Here is a 22,813-nt window from a genome sequence, read left to right as displayed (position 1 = left end):
ATCTTATTTCAGGTAGGAATAAATTTGGGGTTGAAATGAGGAAATGCAGGGTAAGAGGACAGAAAAGGCAGTATTTTAGATGGGAGGTAGACAGAGGGGGGTCTTGAGCAATGATCTAAATAAAAATGAAGGCTGGCGCCTAGCTAAGGTCTGAGAGAAGAATGTCCCAAGCAGAGGGACAGCAAATGTAAAGGCCTGGAGGAAGGAACAAGTCTGTCACATCTGTGGAAGAGAAGGGGCAGTGCAGAGGGAGAAAAGTGTGAGGGCTAACAGATTAATTCAAAGAGGTAAGTGGAGGCCAGAGGCCCTCAAATGGGCATAACCAGAATCACCTGGACAGAGGATTGTTAAACACAGACTGCTGGGCCCCACCCCGAGATTCAGGATGCCTGGGAGAGGGCCTGACAATGTGCATTTCTAAGAAGCTCCCGGATGACGCTGATACTACTGGTCAGGAAACCACATCTGAGGACCACTGTTCTAAGACCACAGCAAGAAGTTTAGATTTTAACTTAAGAGGCCGTTGGAGGCAAATCCATAGACAGAAAGATTTCCATCGCCTCATATGCATATGAAAGGAAGACCGAAGAGTTGATGTCTTTGAATTATGGTGTTGGCAAAGAATGCCAAATATACGATGGACTGCCAGAAAAAGGAACAAACCTATCTTGGAAGAAGTACAGCCAGAATGCTCCTTAGAAGAAAGGATGGCGAGACTTCGTCTCACGTACTTTGGACATGTTATTAGGAGAGACTAATCCCTGGAGAAGGACATCATGCTTGGAAAAGCAGAAGACCAAAAAAAAAAAAAAAGCCAACAATTGTCATCGAGTCCATTCCAACTCATTGCAGCCCTACAGGACAGAGTAGAATAGCATAGGGTTTCCAAGCAGCAGCTGGTGGATTCAAACTGCAGACCGTTTGGTTAGCAGCCAAACGCTTAACCACTGTACCACCAGCCAGCAGAGGGTCAGTGAAAAAGAGGAAGACCCTGAATGAGACAGATTGACACAGTGCCTGCAACAATGGGCCCAAACAGCAATGACTGTGAGGATGGGACAGGACTGGGCAGCGCTGCATTCTGTTGTACACAGTGTTGCTATGAGTTGGAAGCGACTCAATGGCACCTATCAATAGGGGCTGGGGAGAGGGAGTGTGAGGAGTAACTAACTGCTAATGGGTATGGGGTTTTCTTTCTGAGATGATGAAAATGTTCTGAAATTAGTGGTCACGGTTGCACTCTCTGAATACTCTAAAAAGCACTGAATTGCACACCTTCACAGGGCGAATTTTATGATCTGTGACTTATAGCTCAATTTTCTAAAAAGTCTACTACACGCCTACTGTGTGAGAGATAGAGTCGGAATGGAGTCGACAGCAACGGTTTTTTTTTTTTTTTTTTTTTTGGTTAGACAAATTTACCCACAGAAATATTCGTGAACAATTTAGTATTAGAGTACATGAATGAGACTGTGGGTAAAATGGAAATTCAGAAATGAAAAACATGAATGTGACCTGAAATAGGCTGAGGTTTCAGCAAAGAGGCATAAATTAATAAAAAAGCATAAAGAAACGATGAAACATAATTTATAGTAACCTTCCTTCCAAGATGTCATCTCTTCCTGGCACTTTATATATTTTTTTAAATGTCATATTGTCAAGCAAATATAGATGACTTCATTAAGTTCTTTTCTCGTGTGGAAACAAGCAAAATGGGGCTCCTAGTTAAACCCTCTGCAAAACTATTGTCAGAAACTAGATTATTCTCACTGACTCAAGCTACAAATGTGTTCCTGGGAATTTCTGAGGTAAATTACTTTCATCATAAAGAGTATGTCAATAATCACATCAAAATAATATGTAAGCCTTACAATGGGCTCAAGCATAGCAACGATTCCGACGGTGGCGCAGGACCAGGTGACGTTTCGTTCTGTTGTGCACAGGGTCGCTATGAGTCGGAACAGGCTCAATGGCACTAATGACAACAACAACTTAACCAATGCGCCCATACTGCAAGGACAACAAACTGCTGGGCATCTAAAAACGCTCCCATGTAACTTAGAGATGCCTTTTCTTCCCTTGGTAGAAGAGGTGAGTACTAGCCCTTCTTAGTGGCAAAATGTTAACGTCTTTCCAAGCTGTAAATCAGTAACTTCATTTTTTACAATATGGACCACAAGAGATTAGTCGATAAACAATAGACTAATTGTAAAAGGGATGTGGTGGAGGCATGTGACCGCCTCTAACTTCACAAGGGGGAAAGAGAATCAAGATCAACAGTCCAAAGCTGATGGCTATGATGTAGAGGTCGGACATGCCTCTAATTTCCAATCTTTTTACCAAATCTGACACCAACTGTCCCTTCCAAGGCACTCTGTACTTCTGGGTTGGGCTCGATAATTCACTGCAGTGGCCACACAGAATTCACAGACCATAGTCACGACTATGGGGCTTATTAGGGAAGTAACAGGTTACAATTCAGGTTCAAGAACCCTCAGGATACAGTTCTTCCATCAGGATAGCCTCTTCTCTGCCATGCCTGCAGGCATGACTCTCTCTGGCCCTCGGCCTCTGACCTACTCAGGCAAGTGTTACAAAGCTCTTCCAGCTCTGCCACCAACAGCCCAGAGGCACCCTACTCCTCCAGCAAGCCTCCTGCTCAAAGGCACTTAGCTTTCTCACTCCGTGGACTGGGAAGCCCACTGCGCCATGTCCTGCTGGTCTCCTGCCTCTGCTGCTACCGTTTCTGCGCCACCACTTCTCACCAGCTTCAGTGTTACAACTCCCTCTGTCTCCTGGTCCCAGGAGCTTCTCTAGTGCGGGGATTCCAGTCCACAGGACACACTCCACTCCTGGCTCTTCTTTCTTAGTGGTGGTGAGATCTCCCCTCCCACCTCTGGGATGGCTCATTTTAAGACTAGCAGGATGGGAAAACTTACCAATCCCTTCGTTAGGGTTCTATATACCTTATTAGCATAGTCCCGCTCAATCGCTGTCTATGAGTCACAACGACTATGGCTAGAAGGGCCATATTAAGTAATTCATTGCACCACACTAATATACTCTAAAGCATATTTAAAGAGCCCTGCTGACGCAATACTCATAGCTGTGAGTCGGAATCGACTCGACAGCAAAGGGTAGAGGCTGACGCAATGGTTAAGAGCTCAGCTGCTGTTTGAACCCACCAGCTGCTTCTCGGGAGAAAAGACCTGGTGATCTGTTCCTGTAAAGATTACAGCGCAGAAAACCCTATGGGGAAGTTCTACTCTTTCCTATAGGGTCACTATAAGTTGGAATCAATGCCACACAACAACTTCAAAGAATATTTAAGAACAGATGATATAAATATAGACCACACAAGACAATACAAATGGTAAAACATGAGGGGGATGTGAATTAAAGCAATGAGGTAGCACTTAAAAAAAAAAACCAAACCCACTGCCATCGAGTTGATTCCGACTCATAGCGACCCTATAGGTAGCACTTAGAACTATCAAATTAGTCTTCAATTAAAAGATAAGATTCAACAGAGACGACACTGAGGAAAGTGATCCACGCAAAGACATGATGATGGTGCTACAAACCTTTTTTTTTTTTTTTTAATCTGTTTGGAAAGTACAGTGAGCACAAGACATAAAATTATGTATACCTCGCAACCTTACCCCTGGGAATTTATTCCCAAGAAATAATTGAAATGAAGAGAAACACTAAATGCCTGAAGATTTTCACTGCAGTGTTAGATGTATAAACAGCAAGAAGTAACCAGGCACGTGGAAAAGTAAGTTACAGTGCATTTGTTGGAAGGGCTATGACCCTGCTAGTTACTAACTACTACAAGTATAAACAGAGAGTTCTTAAAATGTTAAGATAAAGTTATAAAAGAGAATAATACTAACTTGTAAATTGCAACTATTTAAAATCACGTACTTATACAACTGACTTGTATAGGACGCCCACAAAACGAAATCCATGATAGGGTAGCAGGTATCAATGCCACTTTTTAATTTTTAATATCTCAATATTAAAATATTTTCACAATAATTTACGATTTAAAGTACACTTAACACAATATAAACTGTAATAAAAAATGTGAAAAATGTTTCATTAAAAAATGGTAAATGTGACTACTACTTTTTTCTACATCTTTAGGCGATGAAGCTGAAAAGAAGACTTGTGGGAACAGAAAACACTACTTCCGTTAAACCGTGCCAGACAATCTCCACACAACGCCACACGGTGATTCATGCCAAAGTCACATCCGAACGAAGACTTGCTCTTCCAAAATACAAGGTCGCAGATAATTTTCATTTAAAAAGAATGAGTCACAGTCCAGAGTTCCATCTTTATGGGACAAGCATTCACTGTAATTATAATGGCACACTATTGGCATATAAATGATTTCATTTTCAAAGAGAAATTATTTCACATTAAAATTTGGAAGACTTTCCAAGAGGCATTTACAACAAATTTACTTTGTGTCAAAGACTAAAGTTTACTCCTTTGATTTAAAATAACCTGTGAATTTCCACAAAAAGAAAAAAGGAACCAAGAGTATAAAATGTCCCTTGTAACAGAAAGGAAATTAAGCTTTGGGATAACACCTTCCAAGCTTTTATTTCTTAAAAATTCAAATCCCTTAAGTTTATCTAACAGGAAAAGAGTATGGGCGAGGGGGGAGGATTATCCTTAAAGTGAAAAGAACAATCTGTGACATGAGTGGTATAAATCCTCCCCGACTTAAAACTACAATCATTACTCACAGGAAACAGACCATAGAAACAACCAGGTAACTATGCTACACGTGAGAAAAGTCTGAATGGTTTCTGAGTTTAATAACGCCTGTGTGGAGAGAGAAACATAAACTAATTACTTCATTTTTATATTCTGCCACAGCCCTCATAAAGGAAGAGCCCAGATTACCTTCTGGGAGAGGGTGAAGCTACCTCACTTCCTATAACCTGGAGCCTCTACTCTTAAACTACCAAGAAAATACATTCTTCCAGTAAACCAAAGACACCTCTCTTAACGCTAAGGCACAGAAATCAAACCCAACATCCTGCGACTGAGTCAATTCCGACTCATGGCAACCCTACAGGACAGAGCAGAGCTGCCTCGTAGGGTTTCCAAGGCTGAAATCTTTACGGAAGCAGACTGTGCCACATCTTTCTCCCTCCGGATGGCTGGTGGGTTTGAAACGCCAACCTTTCAGTTAGCAGCCAAGCGCTTAACCGCTGCGCTACCAGGGCTCCTCAAGATACAGAAAACCAAAAAACCAAACCCACTGCCATTGAGTCAATTTCGACTCATAGCGACACTTAGAACTGCCCCATAGGGTTTTCAGAGAATGGCTGGTGGATTGGAACTGCCAACCTTTTGATCAGCAGCTGAGCTCTTAACCACCGTGCCACCAGTGCCCCCTAGAAAGGGGGCTTAATTAATGTTACGGGTTGAACTGTATCCCCCAAAATGTGTTATAATCACATTTGGGAATGGGTTGTCTTTGTTATGTTAATGAGGGAAGATCAGTGTTGGGTGTAGGATGCGTCTGAAATCAAAGTCTCTTTGATTTAAGACATAAAAGAGATTAAACAAGGGAGCAGAGCAGACGTGGGGGAAGAGAGATGCCAAGCCACAAGAAGATCGCTCAGGAGCAGAAGCTCAAAGAGACAAGAACCTTCCTCCAGAGCCAAGAGAGGGAGAAAGCTTCCCCCTAGAGCCGGCACCCTGAATTCGGACTTCTAGCCTCCTAAACTGTGAGAAAATAAATTTCTGTTTGTTAAAGCCACCGATTTGTGGTATTTCTATTACTGAAGCACTAGATAAGATAATTAAGAAATGGCAACATCAACCAAAGCTTCAATCTCTCAAACTCCACACAGACATTCAGCCCAAGCCTGGCCTACAACACTGGAAGCAGTTCAGGAATGAGATGCAGAACCTTTCCAATCTTCTGGAATAGTCTGCCTTCAGCTCCTCGCAGACCTGGCAGTCTGCTCAGCGGCCACTGTGCTGCCGAAGACTACACACCAACTCTCTGATTCGTACACACTCTCCCTCTCGGCTGTGGGTCAGGCTGCCATCCTTCTGCCGTAAGCGTGCTGCCCCGTTATCTCAGGGCTGGACTGCCTTCCGTGTTCCCGACATCTGAGGGGGAAACCCACAGGGTTCTCTGTGGAGCCCCCCTCAGGACCCACAGGAACACTACATCTTTGAGCCCTTTGCCTCAGGGACACTCTCCAGCCTCCCTGATAATCTGTTCCAACTTTGTTAGTTATCAGAAGATCACTGCTCACAAAGGTCCATTATTATTTCTGAGGGGCTTCTCTCTGCTTGAGTTTACTCTTGGGGCTATTAAACTGGTTTTTAAAATCTCCTCAATTACCATGAGTTACATCTACCAATGTTCTTTTAAGAGTCAGCAATATTAAACATACTTCTACATTAAGTGTACCACTGCTCATCATGGCGTATTTTCAAAATCAGGCATCCTAAAACCATATTCAATGGATTTTTTTTTTTTTTTAATATCATAAACTATTCCTTTGGTCACTGCAGCAAGTTAGTAGAATTTGGATATCATTAACACATGCAGTCTCAATACCAATTTCAATAGTATTATGTTTTACAAAAAAAGAGCCCTGGTGGTGCAATGGTTAAACGCTAGGCTGCTAACCAAGATATAAATATATACATATATATATAAATGTAAAGATATATATATTTAACTAGTGGATTCCTTTCTCCTCCCCCCGCCCCTCCCCCAAGCATTCTGTAAGTTAGCTGGTACACCTTCTTGCAAACAGGGCTGTTGTTTTATGTACGTGTATTTTATTTTATATAACTCAAACCCAAAAACCCACTGCCATCGAGTCAATTCTGATTCAAAGCAACCCATACTGTTTCCAAGGCTGTAAATCTCTACAGAAGCAGACCGTCACATCTTTCTCCCACTGAGCTGCTGATGGTTTCAAACCACTGATCAGCCAAGCGTTTTAACCACTGCACCACCAGGGATCCTATTTTATGTAAAGGTACTATTACATATTTCATTCTATTTTTTACTTTTATTCATTAAACACTTATTTTTAAGGCCCATCAATGAGGTTATGAGTACAACTAATCCATTGCTTCTAATTTCTTTCCTGTCTCCTTTTCCATCTTGCTATGGAAGTGCTTCTCCATTTTCAAAGATTTTGCCCCTGTGAAAATCTTTACGAAAGCACATGAGCCAATAAAGAACATGAATTTAAATGGGCTAGAACTATCCTCCTTAAAACTCGTTGCCATCAAGTCAATTCCGACTCATAGCGACCCTATAGTACTGAGTAGAAATGTCCCATAGGGTTTCCACGGAGCAGCTGGTGGATTCGAACTGCCAACCTTTTGGTTCAGTCATAGCTCTCAACCACTGTGTCGTCAGGGCTCCATTAAAGAAAACCAAAATTAAGAGTATTCATTCATTCACCTAAACAGTATTTGTTAAGTCCTGATACCGTGTCAAACAGCATGCTAGTGCTGGAACCACAAAGATGCGAAGGCACAATCCACACCCTGAAAGAGCTTACAGAACAGGGGCAATGCAAACGAAGACAACGCAATGTGAGAACTTCCTTATGGGGGTATCTTTAAGGTCCAGTGAGAACAGAAAAAAAATTAATCCACCTCAAAGAGTAGAAGTGAGCTCCACAGAAGTACCACTGGATTGAAAACTGAAGCATAAGTAAGACAAGCCAGAAGAGGCTTGAAAAACCTGGTCTGCTGTAATAGCCACAATCTGGAAGTGCTGAAATAATGAGGGGGGAAGTCAAGGCTGGACAGGCCAATTCTCAATCCCTAAATCACAGGTGTGCTGCAAAAACCTTCCATGTACGTAATTTATCCACACACACACTGTCATGGCAAAGTCCGATGGAGCAGAGCAGATCATGGAGAGCAGTATACAACACGGTCCACCTTGCTGTGAGCAAGAGAATAAGGCAACACCAAGCCCCACACACAGTCCCAAAGCAGACTGCCTTAGGACGGGTACAAATGAGTGAGGTCAGTTCCATGGCAGTAAACAGGCCTTCCCAAGCTGTAACACAATTCCAAACGAAGGTCAAAGGAATACCTGATGACTGAATGCCCTTTCCACATGGTCCTGGACTGCCAATCACAGAGCTACAGCTCCATTGAAGCAGGTGCTATGTTTTACTGCTGCCTTGTTCAGAAACCCTGGTGGCGTAGTGGTTAAGTGCTATGGCTGCTAATCAAAAGGTCAGCAGTTCGAATCCACCAGGCTGTCCTTGGAAGCTCAATGGGGCAGTTCTACTCTGTCCTATAGGGTCACTATGAGTTGGAATCAACTTGACAGCAACGGGTTTGCTCAGTGTTTCAAGTCTTTTGGTCACTTCCAACGGGAGGCTGAAGATTCTGGAATGGAAATCTATCACTGACAGAAAAAGACTGAAATCCACTGGATTACACAACAGAGAAACTTTATATCTGGCTAAGGAGTTTAAACTTTATGCTGTAATAGAAATCAGGCTTGAAGAATCCTACAGAGAGAAAACATTTATGTTTCAGTGGGTTGAATGGATTGGAGAAACAGGAACAGTAAAGAAAGAAAATAAATAAGGAGAGGATTACAACAGCTTGGGCAAGAGGAGTAAAGCAGAATACAAGCACCAGGGGCTGGACACAGGTCCACAAGGCACAGTGACCAAACAGCAATGGAAAAGAAGAGTCAGATGACACTCAGGTCTCTGGCTACAGACAGCGACAAGCAAAGCCTATGAGAGAAAGAGCTTATCTATGTTTAAAAATAAAGGTGTTGTCCAAAACAGCCCACTTTTCAGGAAATTAACAAATAAGCCCCTCTCACCAAAAAAAAATATATATAAAAAAAAAATTTTTTTTTATACACATCACGAACTAGCTAGTATTTATCATCTAGATCTTGAAACAATTTCTAGATAAAGCCAGCTCTGACGTGAATTTCTTAGATCACTGGTTACTTTGCATCGGTAAAATGAAGATACCTCTGATTTTAAAAAAAAAAAAAAAAGGCCAAGGAACTTTTAGGGGAAAGCAGAAGCTGCCAGGGCAGTATGGTATGCATAGTTTCTCTATAACGTTTTTAAGGTTTTGGGTCCCTTGAGAAACCTGATGCATCCTACTCAGTTTTAAGGAACCATAGTGACAAAATAAAAAAAAAGCTTTCTCTCAAGTCTAAATTTTAATTTTTCTGTACAGCTCTTTAGAGGTCTCTGATGATTCACTGTAAGTATGGTTTATCCAGTCTGGTACTGGTACAATGACAGCCATATAGACCAATGAAAGAGAACTGTGAGTTCAGAAATAAACTCGTACATCTACAGGCAGTTGATATTTTTATAAGGGTGCTAACTCCATCCAATGGGGAAAGAATCGTCTCTTCAATAAATGGTGCCAGGACACCTGGACCTCCACCTGCAAACAGCAAACCAGGAGCCATACCTCACACCATATAAAAAAACTAACTCAAAATGTATCAAAGACCTAAGTGTAAGAACTGAAACCATAAAACTCTTCGAAGAAAACATAGGGGTAATGCTTCAGGGCCCAGATTTTAACAATGGATTCTTAGATAAACACCAAAAACACAAGCACAAAAGACAAAACAGATAAAGGGGACCTCGTCAAAATTAAAAATTTTTGTTCATCAAAGAACTTCATCAGCAAGTGAAGAGACAACCTACAGACTGGGAAAAAATTCTGGGAACCATATAACTGATAAGGGCTTAATCTTTTTTTTAATTATACATATATATACACACACACATATACATCCTACAACTTAACCATAAAAAGACAAACAACCCAATCAAAAAATGGGCAAAGGACTTGAACAGTCATTTCACCAAGAAAATACCAATGGCCAACAAGCACAGGAAAAGATGTTCAATGTCACTAGCCATTAAAGCCATTCACCCATTGTCTTTCAAGTTGATTCCAACTCATAACAACCCCAAAGCATAGAGGAGAACTGCCTCATAGGGTTTCCAAGGCTGTTATCTTTACAGAAGCTGACTGCCACATCTTTCTCCCCCAGAGCGGCTGGTGGGTTCAAACCGCCAACCTTTCAGTTTGCAGCCTAGAGTTTAACCACTGCACTACCAGGGCTCCTCACTAGCCACTACCAAACCCCAAACCCAGTGCCGTCAAGTCGATTCCGACTCATAACAACCCTATAGGACAGAGCAGAACTGCCCCATAGAGTTTCCAAGGAGCGCCTCGCGGATTCGAACTCCCGGCCCTTTGGTAAGCAGCCATAGCACTTAACCACTACGCCACCAGGGTTTCCCACCAGCCATTAGGGAGATGCAAATCAAAACCACAATGATATGTCACTTCACACCCACTAAAATGGCTATGATTTAAAAAAGGAAATACACATGTTAACGAGGATGTGGAGAGAACTGAAACCCTCATCCATTGCTGGTGGGATTGTAAATGGTACAACCACTGTGGAAAAGTGTGACAGCTCCTCAAAAAGTCAAACATAGAATTACCATTAAAAAAAAAAAAAAAACCTGCTGCCGTCGAGTCAATTCTGACTCATAGTGACCCTGCAGGACAGAGCAGAACTGCCCCACAGAGTTTCCAAGGAGGGCCCGGTAGATTCAAACTGCCAACCTCTCGGTTAGCAGCTGTAGAACCACTATGCCACCAGGGTTTCCGTATGACCCAGCAATCCCACTCCTAGGTATACGCCCAGAAGAAATGAAAGCAGGAACACAAACAGATGTTTGCACGCCAATGTTCATTATAGAGAAGCCCTGGTGGCACAGTGATTAAGCACTCAGCTGCTAACCAAAAGGCCAGCAGTTAGGACTCGCCAGCTGCTCCGCAGGAAAAAGATGTGGCAGTCTGCTTTCATGTAAGATTATAGCCTTGGAAACCCTATGGGGCAGTTCTACTCTGTCCTATAGGGTCACTGTGAGTCAAAATCAACTCGACAGCAACAGGTTTTGGGTTGGTTCATTGTAGCACTATTCACAATAGTCAAAAGATGGAAACAGCCCAATGTCCATCAACAGAAGACTGAATAAACAAAATGTGGTACATACATACAATGGAATATGATTCAACCATAAAGAAAAATGAAGTCCTGATACATGCTACCACATGAACCTTGGAAACATTACGCTGAGTGAAATAAGTCACAAAAGGACAATAGTATGATTCCGCTTATATGAAATATGTAGGCTAAGCAAGTATATCCCGACCAAAGTTTATCACTGGTTACCAAGAGCAGGGGGGAGGAAGGGGAAAAGGGTCTCACTGCTGAGGCGACACTGAGCTTCTACTGAGGGTGAGAAAAAGGTTTGGAAATGGATAATGGTAACGGTTGAACAATGATAAGCGTAACTAATGTCACTGAGTTGTACATGTGAAGAATGTTAAAAAGGCAAATAAATGATTTGTTACATACATATTTACCACAATTTTTTTTTTTTTAAGTATGGTTTCTCTTTAGTCCCACAGAAAGGAGTGTGTGGATATGGGAGTAACCACCCACTATTTCCAGCCTTGGTCTTATTTCCAATCCTGAGTAAGAGTTAAGTGTTTCTTCTCTCACCCCTGTAGCTTCTGAATGTCACTAAGTCAAAAACCCAGTTGCCCCTCGAGTCGATTCCGACTCATGGAGACGCTGTAGAACTGCCCCATAGGGTTTCCAAGGAGCGGCTAGTGGGTATGAACTGCCGACCTTTCGGTTAGCAGCCAAGCTCTTAAGTACTACACCACCAGGGCTCCTGAATGTCACTAGAGCAAGTTGTAAACTTAAATCCTATTTAAAGCTGATATTTTTCTTTTTTGTTTGTCTCCCCCACCCAGACCCCTCACTAAGTGTGTGAAAGGTAAGCTCCCCGAAAGCGGTCTCATTCTCTCCTGTCCCCACAGTACTTAGAACAGTGCCTGGAATATAGTGGATGTTTACTAAATAAGTGTCCCAAAACGGCCATCCGAAAATACCAGGTTAATGAGAAAGAATGAACAGCAATGACTTAATGTGATTTCATTCAAACATCAGTCCCTATCTATGATAAACTCTCCTGACTAAACTGAATCACTATTTCTCACTACCCAGACAGCCCCGAAGCACCAAGCAGAGATCCTGTCACTTGCACCCCATCTGGACACACCACCAGCGGTAGGCATTCCTTCAAGAGTCGCTACTGTACCATTTAAGCAACTGGAAATGCCTGAAGAATGACGATGGCAACCCCAACAGCAGACACTGTTATATGATATTTCCCTATCTTCCATGTCCCCCAATGTGCCTATTCCACTTCTGATCCTTTCTTGCACACATCATCACCCCCAAGCCCCCGGGAAGGATATCATCTGAAGAAAGAACGTTATCCAACACCCTTCATCCGAAACTGAATTATTACACCCTCTCTCTCCCTGCAGAAACTCTGGTGGCATAGTGGTTAAGAGCTATGATGGCTAACCAAAAGGTCGGCACTTCAAACCCAGCAGGGGCCCCTTGGAAACTCTGTGGGGTGGTTCTACTCTGACCTATAGGGTCGCTATGAGTCAGGATCGACTCGACGACAGTGGATTTGGTTTTGGTTTTCTCTCCCGCAGATGTGGACAATTTGAGAGTTCTATGAGACCTGGTGAGGTAATCACACCAGACAAACCTGGACAAATCAATGTTGTCAGTTTGGATTTAAATACGAGAACATGTCTCCACTTCTTCCTTTTGTACTTCAAAAATAATTAGTTACACTCCAAAAAGCAACATTTCAAGTTACCATTTGCCAAGAGAACATCCTAACCACTTTTGCTCTGTCAAATATATAAAAATATTCTAATCCAGGCATTTGCCATCTTGAACACAGCATGTGTTTACCGGCAGACCTGGTTCAAATCTCATTTCTACTGAGTGACCAGGAGCAAATTATTTAAACCCTATAAGCTTCAAATTTCTCACCTGTTGAACAAGAATGGAAAGCTCCACCTCACAGGATAATGATGGGATTAGATGGAACAACCAGCCTAAATCACAGTGTTCAGCACAAAAGGGCTCTCAGCCAGAGGGAGGAAGATTAGCAAATTGTCTCCATCATTTTTTATCAATACTACTAGTAACAAATCTGTCTTGGAAAAAGTACAGCCAGAATGTTCCTTAGAAGCAAGGATGGCGAGACTATGTCTCACATACTTTGCACGTGTTATCAGGAGTGACCAGTCCTTGGAGAAGGACATCATGCTTGGTAAGGCAGAGGGTCAGCGAAAAAGAGGAAGACCCTCAACAAGACAGATTGATACAGTGGCTGCAACAATGGGCTCAAGCATAACAACGATTGTGAGGATGGCAGAGGACCAGGCAGTGTTTCATTCTGTTGTACACGGGGTCAATATGAGTCCGAACTGACTCAAAGGCACCTACCGATAACAGTAGTTTAAACTGGTATAACTGTTAAAGATTTTCTACTACTTTTTTATACTTGTGCCCTAAAGGATATTTGGTTGAAATGTTCGAAATTGAAAGAGAGTAGTGTTCAGTTATAAATCTGTTTCTAGAAAAATAATTGAAGTATGCATTTCAAAAGTGAAAGTTCAACAACCTAAATGCCCATCAATACTGAACGGATAAACAAAATGTGGCCTATCCATACAATGGAATACTACTCAGCCAGAGAGACAGGCTTCAACATGGATGGAACATGAAGACATCATGCTGAGCAAAATAAGTCAAACACAAAAGTACAGATATTGTATGACATCATATATAAAAAGACAAGAAGAGGCAACTATAGAGACTGAAGTTTATTATTGGTTACCAGGGGTGGGAGGGAGAGGGAAAGGGGGGATTATTGCTTATGGAACACTAAGTTTGCAATTAGAACTCCTGGTAAGAATTTGCCTTTCCAGCCCCGATATACTGAATCAGAATCTACATTCTAACAAGATTCCCAGGTGATTCTTAGGTATAACTTCCCAGGAACTTGTTAGAAATGCAAATTCTTGGCAGATGTTCCAACCAGAATGAACTCGGTTTGAAGCCCTGGTTTCACTTATGGTGTGGAAAAATTACACTGACTAATGGTAGGGTTGCACAGCTTATTAATGCAATTGCTGTCAATAAGTTGTACATCTTCAAAAAGTCGAATTGGGTACAACCACTTTGGAAAATGATATGGCACTTCCTTAAAAAGCTAGAAATAGAAATAGCATTATGACCCAGCAATCCCACTCCTAGGGATATATCCTACAGAGATAAGAGCTGTCCCACAAATAGACGTATACACACCCATGTTCACAGCAGCATTATTCACAATAGCAAAAAGATGGAAACAACCTAAGTGCCCATCAACAGATGAATGGATAAATAAACTACGGTACATACAAACGATGGAATACTACACAAGGATAAAAAACAATGATGAATCTGTGAAACATCTCACAACATGGATGAATCTGGAGGCCCCAATGCTGAGTGAAATAAGTCAATCACAAAAGGACAAATACTGTATGAGACCACTATTATAAAAACACAAGAAAAAGTTTACACACAGAAAAAATCTTTGATGGTTACAAGGGAGGAGAAGGAGGGAAAAACACTAATTAGACAACAGACAAGTGGTAACTTTGGCGAACGGTAAGACAGTACACAATACTGGGGAACTCAGCACGGCTTGACCAAGACAAGGTCATAAGCTTCATAGACACATCCAAACTCCCTGAGGGACCGAATTACTGGCCTGAGGGCTGGGGACCATGGACTCGGGGGATATCTAGTTCAACTGGTATAACATAGTTTACATATAAAGAAAATGTTCCACATCCTACTTCACTGAGTAGCATCTGGGGTCTTAGAAGTTGGTAAGCAGCCATCTCATATATTCCACTGTTCTCACCCCATCTGGAGCAAAGGAGAATGAAGAAAACCAAGGACACAAGGGAAAGATTAGTACAAAGAACTAATGGATCGCAAATACCACAGCTTCCACCAGACTGAATACAGCATAACTAGATGGTGCCCTGCTACCACCACCAACAGCTCTGACAGGGATCACAATAGAGGGTCCCTGACAGAGCTGGAGTAAAATACAGAACAAAATTCAAATTCACACACACTCACACACACAAAAGAAGACTAGACTTACTGGTCTGACAGAGACTGGAGAAACCCCCAGGAGTATGGCCCCCAGACACCCTTTTAACTCAGTGCTAAAGTCAATACTGAGGTTCACCCTTCAGCCAAAGATTAGACAGGCCTATAAAACAAAATGAGACTAAATGGGCACACCAGCCCAAAGGCAAGGACAAGAAGGCAGGAGGGACAGGAAAGCTGGTAATGGGGAACCCAAGATAGGGAAGGGGAGAACGATGATATGTCGTGGGGATGGCAACCAATGTCACAAAATAATGTATGCATTATTTAATGAGAAACTAATTTCCTCTGTAAATTTGCATCTAAAGTACAATAAAAGTTAAACATTAAAAAAAATGTTGAATTGGCAAAAGTTGTGATACGTATATTTACAACAATGATTAAAAAAAAAGAGTAGCTGCCAAGGTAGCTTACGTACAACCAAAAACCTCACGGGATTTGGTTCCTTGTTTTGGAGGTTTAGGTCAATGGTTTCATGTGACAACCCAGTTAAGTGGTCTAATATTTAGTGCTTCTGTTCTACTCCTGGTTCATTGTATAGTGCCTGGGGTCTTAAAAGCTTGCAAGAGGCCATCCAAAGCACAACAATTGATCTCTATTCACCTGGAGCAACAAAGGAAAGAAAGTCAGGAAAAGGAGGATATGGAATGTGTAGTTAATTGTCTCACATGTGTGGCTAATAACTGCCCTTCTTTGCCATGAGACCAGAAAAACTGGATGCTGCCTATCTTCCATTACTGAACATTTTGATCAAAGGTTCTTTAGAAGAATCCTGATCAAAAGGGGGGAATGCAGAACGGAATGTTAAATCCTCATGGACTCCGGAATTTCTGGAGCCATGGAGGCTGCATAAACTCCTGAAACTACTGCCCTGAGATAATCTTTAAACCTTGAACCAAAAATATCCCAAGATCTTCTTAAAACCAAATAATAATTCAGCTTAAGTAGTAAAGAATGTGTGCCCTGAGCATTGTGCTCTTTTAAGATCTACCTATACAGGATCGGACTGACAACAGCAACTCGAACGTTTAGACAGAAAATTTAGGGAGCAGTCAGTTTCTGTTAATGAGGGAATAACTCAGAAAAGGAGGGTGAGAATGGTTGCATAACTCAAAGAATGTACTCAATGTCACTGAATTGTACCTGCAGAAACTGTGGAACTGGTGTATGTTCTGCTACGCACAGTATGTTCTCAACAACAAAAAAAAAAAATTTTTTTTTTTTTTAATTAAAAGTTCAGTATTTACCGGCCAAATGAACATTTTCAAGAAAAACCTCATTCGATTATCACCCAAATAAAACATCTGTTCTTTGAGTAAATTTTAGGAGAAAACAGCTAAAAATGACCACAATCACTGTGTATGAAACTACTTTTCCTGCACACCGTACAATGTTTAGAATTAGCATTTCTTTGATAAGACAATTTTCTTTTGATAAGAGAGTATGCAAAGGGTTTTAGGAATCATTGCCTCCTTAACACTTAGTTGTTGCTAAAGTATGCCAAAAGGCTCAAACTTCTGGGCTCTCTCCAACAAGGTAAGAATTTTAATGTCCCACCTACCACTTCAACGTAAGTATCCAAATTTCACACACAGTCATGTCATCTAGACTTTCTTTTCTCAAAACACCTGATTAAAGAAAAATGTTCTGCTCAGTACCTAGCACCACCATCAAAAACAAGTATTTCAATAATATTTGGCTTGGTTGAGTGACACAAGCAGAAAAGAGCACTCTGGATTCCTACACTCTTATACTCCACTCTCCCTGTTCTTGGAGAATTCATACCTGTGGGCACAGAAGACTGAGGAGAAGTTTACAATACACAATGACAAGTCATACCAGCATGAACTGGTATGCAGTCACCCTATGTCAGCTGGAGAGTCTGAACAACACCCCAGGTTTTAAATTTGCTTTAGAAAAACTTTTAAAGGCGTGCCACACACTATGGCAGATTACCAAAAGAGATAAAGGCCTCCAGTGTTCCTTCAAAGCTCCAGAAAAGAAAGGCTCTGCTTTGTTTTTCACTGTTTGTTGATGGGGAGGGGGCGTGAAGCGGGAGGAAAAACCATTCTTCCTAGAAGCAGCATATGAACAAAAGACCCTCAAAGCCCCTTCCAGATAAGTAAATTCTCTTTAACTTTTTACAGGTAAGCAGCTGTATGCTTGTGCTGTTTCTTTAAAAAGTCTAAATCTGGTTTTCTGAAACAGGTGAAAAATACAGAAATGTTTAAATACCTTTCAGCTTTTAATTAAGAGGCGTCACGAAGCAACAAAGCTAACTACAGCACAAGAAATGTGAGACATTTTGTACATTTTAAAAATAGATGGCTCGCTTAACAGCCTTCGGGAATTACAATAAAGATACACAGAAAATCTACCCTAAACTTTTTTCTGGAATAAAAGCTGATCTAAGCTAACTTGCTACGTTACTACTCAACAATAAAAAAGAATACTTTAGCATATGATATAATCACATAAAGAGTCCCTGAGTGGTGCAAAGAGTTGACGCACTTAGCTACAAACAGAAAGGCTGAAGGTTGGAATCCACTCAGAAGTACCTCGGAAGAAAGGCCTGGCAATCTACTGCAGAAAAAGCAGCCACTGAAAATCCTAGGGAGCACAGTTCTACTCTGACACATGTGGGGTTGTCATGAGTCAGAATCTGGTAACGAATAATCACATAAATCCAGTGTTCCAAGTGTGTAACTTGAAGACCTTTCCATTTCAATCCACAATTTCAGTTTGGAAACTACAGGCAAATAAAAAGACTTTTACATGAAAAAAATTAATATTTAAGCAGAAGTTAAGCTACTGGTCTGTGGAACTGCACATAGTTACTTTTAGAAATATGTAACTCCTACTAATGAGGTGTCAGATTTCTAAAGGAGATAGTGTAATATGATATCCCATCTTTTGTCCTAGACTCCCAATACTAGAAGTTCAAACAATCAGATAGTATTTTATAGCATCATGGAATAACCAAAAATAATTATACTGCCTCTATAAAACCAAAAAAACAAACCCAGTGCCGTCGAGTCAATTCCAAATCATAGCGACCCTATAGGACAGAGTAGAACTGCCCCATAGAGTTTCCAAGGAGCACCTGGTGGATTCAAACTGCCGACCCTCTGGTTAACCGCCATAGCACTTAACCACTACGCCACCAGAGTTTCCACTGCCTCTATAGCACTGAAAAATAAAATGTCATAAATTAAAATAAAGTCACGGTCAGTTCAATTTAGCTTTTTAAAATAAGCTATAATTTTCTATCCATATAAGGGGTATATGACAACATTCTGCTAAACAGAATGCTAAGTTACTGGGAAAATCCATTCCTCAAGTCCTCTGGGATATACAGGCCATTACTCTTTCATTCTTAAAGTACTAATATAAACATGGAGCTGAAAACATGATTCAAATGTAAAGTTATTCTTTTTGCCACTTTGTCAAACTAAAGGAATGTTGCTATTTAATTTTAATTTATTTAAATGTAATTAAAATTAAATAATTTTGCTTTAAAAATTCAGTTCCTCCGTCCCACTAGCCACATTTCAAGAGCAGAAGCCACATGTGGCTGTTGGCTACTCTATGGGACAGCGCAGAGAGAGAACACTGCCATCATAGTTGGACACACAGTAGGTCTCTCTACTACTGTGAGACCTGGGCAAATTCAAGCCCTCTGGCTTCTCGTATGTCACCGCAGAATACTGTGTTTTGTGTGCAGGGTTTCTGTTGTTGTTGTTTTAACTATTTCAGTAGTAGGCACAAATTTTTAGAAAATTATATCTGAAAACAGCAATGAATCCTTTTAGGGTCAGCCAAGCTCTTTCATTTGAACCATGACGTTGGCGAAGAATACTGAATATCCCATGGACTGCCAGAAGAACGAACAAATTCGTCTTGGAAGAAATACAACCAGAATGCACCTCAGAAAAAAGGATGGCAAGACTTCATCTCACATACTTTGGGATCAGTCCCTGGAGAAGGACATCATGTTTGGTAAAGTAAAGGGTCAGTGAAAGAGAGGAGAGACGGTCAATGACATAGAATGACACAGTGGCTGCAACAGTGGGCTCAAGCACAACAATTGTGAGGATGAGGCAGGACCTGGTAGGGTTTCCTTCTGTTGTACATACGGCTGCTATGAGTCGGAACCAGCTCGACAGCATCTTACAGCAACGAAGCTCTTTCAAAAAGTACATTTCTTAATATAACACTTCACAAAATGAAAGCAAGGAATAAAAGATCGCCGAAATAATTTTTAAGTGGCTGAGAATTTTTGCTTTTAATAATTACTTTTTTTTTAATTTGATAATTAAATGAGAGGACTCACTAAAAACTACACTCCCGAGCTGCAAACAATCTCTTTAATGCAGAAAAATAAAAAAGTGTCAGGTATGAAAGGTTAATCAGTTCCTCCTCACCAAGTCATAGAAATATTGTAGAAGCAGAGCTACTAACCATGGCAGGTATCTGAAAAGGAGTGTAATTATCACCCCCATTTCTGCACTACCCTGTCATTACCTCAACTGTGGCGATTCTCAACTCTTCTCTACTTATTTTTAGTCGGCCTACCAAGTGCATCTCCCACTTCTGGATTTGGGTCCAATTATCACTTCACGGCCCACGTGAAAGAAAATCACTTGATTCTCTACCATTTGGTGGGAGAACACACGGACACGGATCTGTCCGTTTTTAATGTAATTCCCTCTAAACAGCAATCTCTCTGTCTTTAGAAGCCAATCAAGGCAAACGTCTATATTCTGAGGCGTATCACGCACAATGCTTGGCTGATAAATTGGTGAGAATGTTTTAGAGTAATAAAATACAAAACCTCACTCACGTTGGAATAAAAACCCAAGAGCGTTAAAAGCCAAAGGTGAGAAATGTATTCAAGATAACATTTTTATGTTCAAGTATCCAAAATATTACAGGAAAAGGAAACACATATAATACAAAGTTACTAAATGACAAATGGAGCCCAAAAGGTCAGCACTTGGAACCCACCAGCCGCTCCTTGGAAACCCTATGGGGCAGTTCTACTCTGTCCTACAGGGTCGCTATGAATTGGGAATTGACGGGACAGCAACGGGTTTGTTTTTTTAAATGAAAAACAGTTTCGTTATTTTTAAAGACTGTATGTCAAGCAGAGGAGTAGCCAGTTTAGCCAACGCTGCAGGCTGAGGAGGACAAGGCCTCATCCAGCACCTACTCGCCCAGCACCTACTCACCCAGCACCTACTCTGAGCCAGGCAGAGCAGGAACTGCTTCACCCACAGCAACTCTAATCCTCACAACCACCCTAAGAGATTACGCACTATTATCATCCCCATTTTAGAGATGATGAAACTGAGGGAGAAGTCATTAAAGACAATAACAGTAATAGTAAGCCCGTGGTCACAAGGGCAGAAATTAAACCAATACTGAAGCATTAGTCTGACTTGACCACATCATGAGCGTTATTAAGATTCTACTCTGACATCAGAAAGGCAATCAGGAGAGCCACACCGCTAAGTTAAATTTAGCTTCAAGAGCTGCATAATTTCTCATCAGTTCTGATGATCTGATACACAGCTGGGAGAAGGAAAACTTCCACAAGTTTTAAGAAAGCCCAGAGGGTACCTGACCTGATCTTTAAGGAAGAAATCACTGCAACAACCAACATCTGTTCTCTTGCTCCTTATTTTAGGAAAAATTAGCAGACAATCTGCAAAAATTATTTCAAGACAAGGAAATGTAACTCCAAGGAATAAAAATATTAAAAGTAAAATCCCTCCTGGTACACATCCGTGGTACCTATTTAATGTCAGGGCATTCAAGTTACAAACCTGACTTCACAACCAGGTATTAAACTCAAAAGGGGTGCATAATGCTATTGACACTTTCCTTGAAATTCAAATTCCTTGAATCCTGGTAGGACAAAATACCCCAGACCATCTAAATCCATTTAACAGTTAAGTTTGGCCAGTGTGTGGAAGTTTAGGAAGCCCTACCATGCATCTGTGATTTCAAATAAACAAATCTGTCATCACCCGATTACGCAGGTTTTATAAAAGTAAAAGAAAAGCCGTTTGTGCCACTAAATGAAGCCACAGGAAAACATCGGACAACTGCAAGACGATTCCACTTTAGTGGAAGAAGGGAGAGTACAACTTTCACGAGGAAATACATTACTAAAAGTCTGCAAAATCCACTGCAACCCTTCAGAATCTGTGATCGGTGAGAAAAGGCATTTCAAAAATTACAGCTTCTCCTTCCCTCGTGCAGCGCTGGAACCTGCGGTCCACCTGTGGCCTGGAGGCCATCTCAAAAGCCTGTGGGGCCCATAAAAACCCACTGCTCGTCTCCAAAGGTCAGAGGGAGCCAGGCACACACATTTTACCACAATCTAAACCTTCTGAAGTTGCATTTACTAAAACTAATTTCCAGAAAGAGAGTAACTTGGCTGCTATCGCAGATAACTTAAAAAAAAAAGCAAACCGGTTGCGGTCGAGTCGATTCCAACTCATAGCGACCCTACAGGACAGAGTAGAACTGCCCCATAGGGCTTCCAAAGAGCAGAGATCTTAACTACTACTCGAAATTCAAAACTAAAACAGCGGTACACTTTTCAGTGGGAATATTTCACTCCACTAAAAAGTTTTTTGTTGTTGTTGTTTGTTTTGAGTTTTGTTTTGTTTTGTTTTGTTTTGTTTTAAACAGAGGACGAAGCAAAGAAAAAAGGCTCCTGGTTCCTCCCTTCCTGACCTGCAAGAACGGCAAAAAGTGAGGACCCCCACAGATGAAGAGCTGCGTGTGTGCCCCACTAACTCCGGAGCAGCGGCTGGGACCCCTCGGCTCGCGAAGGCTCTCCCGCTCCTCCGCCGGCGGCCGCGGGCAGCCGGGGACAGAGCCTCGCCCCCTCCCGGAGCCGCGGCCGCTCCCCGACCCCAGGCTCAGAGGCACCGGCCCCCGCCCGCCAACCCCGACCGGACTGGGACCCGCGCGACGGCGCCGACGGATCCCCGCCTGGGACCCGCACACTTCCGGGCCCGCCCGCCCGCTTACCGGCATCATCTTGGACCCGAACCGCATCGAAGCGGGTGGCCGGACGCAGCCCGGGCCGAGCAGAGCGACCCCGGGGTCGCGGGGGAGGGGAGCCGAGAGAGGCCGCCCAGGAGGCGGCGGACCTGTTGCGAGGCGGCAGCGGGTGTCCGGGCAGCGCGCGCCCCGCGGAGCCCCCCCCGCCGTCTGGGGCGCCAGCGACCCCGCGCCGACCCCCGGTGGGCCCCCGGACGTGGCTTTGTCTCCTCGGCGCTCGCGGCGGCCCGGGCGCCCTCCTCCGCTCCGAAACCAACTAATCCCGGGGCCTGGCCCTCGCCCAGCCCGCGCCGGCTCCGCCCCCCACGCGGTGCGCGAGGCGGGCCTGGGGGAGGGGAGGCCGCCGGAACGGGAGCCCCGCGCGCGCCTGCGCGGGCCCGAGGGGGCGGGGTCAGCGGGCGCGCTCCTCGGGAGGCGGCCGCCGAGCGACCTTTGCATTTCCTCCCCTCGGAGGGAGGTGCGGTGGGGGCGCGCGGCCGGTCGCGTAAGCGCGCTCCTTCTGACGACTCGGGGGAAATTCTGAGGCGGATCCTCAAGAAAAGATCATAATCAAAGACAGGGAGTGAGCGCCAGGGCTGCCGC

The 22,813-nt window shown here is 42.6% G+C and overlaps 1 protein-coding gene across 1 annotated transcript in view; it reads right to left on the bottom strand.

The window, feature by feature from the left end:
* TP53BP2 (tumor protein p53 binding protein 2) overlaps nucleotides 1–22,353 on the bottom strand; it is an 81,090-nt gene extending 58,737 nt beyond the window's left edge. The window contains exon 1 of the mRNA XM_003410942.4: nucleotides 22,199–22,353. Coding sequence (XP_003410990.2) covers nucleotides 22,199–22,225 — 27 coding nt within the window. The 5' untranslated portion in view covers nucleotides 22,226–22,353. The remainder of the gene's footprint in view (nucleotides 1–22,198) is intronic.
* Nucleotides 22,354–22,813: the final 460 nt, after the last annotated feature.

The sequence above is a fragment of the Loxodonta africana genome, chromosome 25, assembly GCF_030014295.1.
Source record: "Loxodonta africana isolate mLoxAfr1 chromosome 25, mLoxAfr1.hap2, whole genome shotgun sequence".
Lineage (NCBI taxonomy): Eukaryota > Metazoa > Chordata > Mammalia > Proboscidea > Elephantidae > Loxodonta > Loxodonta africana.
The sequence above is the reverse complement of the archived record's forward strand: the minus strand, read 5'-3'. Positions and strand labels throughout refer to the sequence as shown.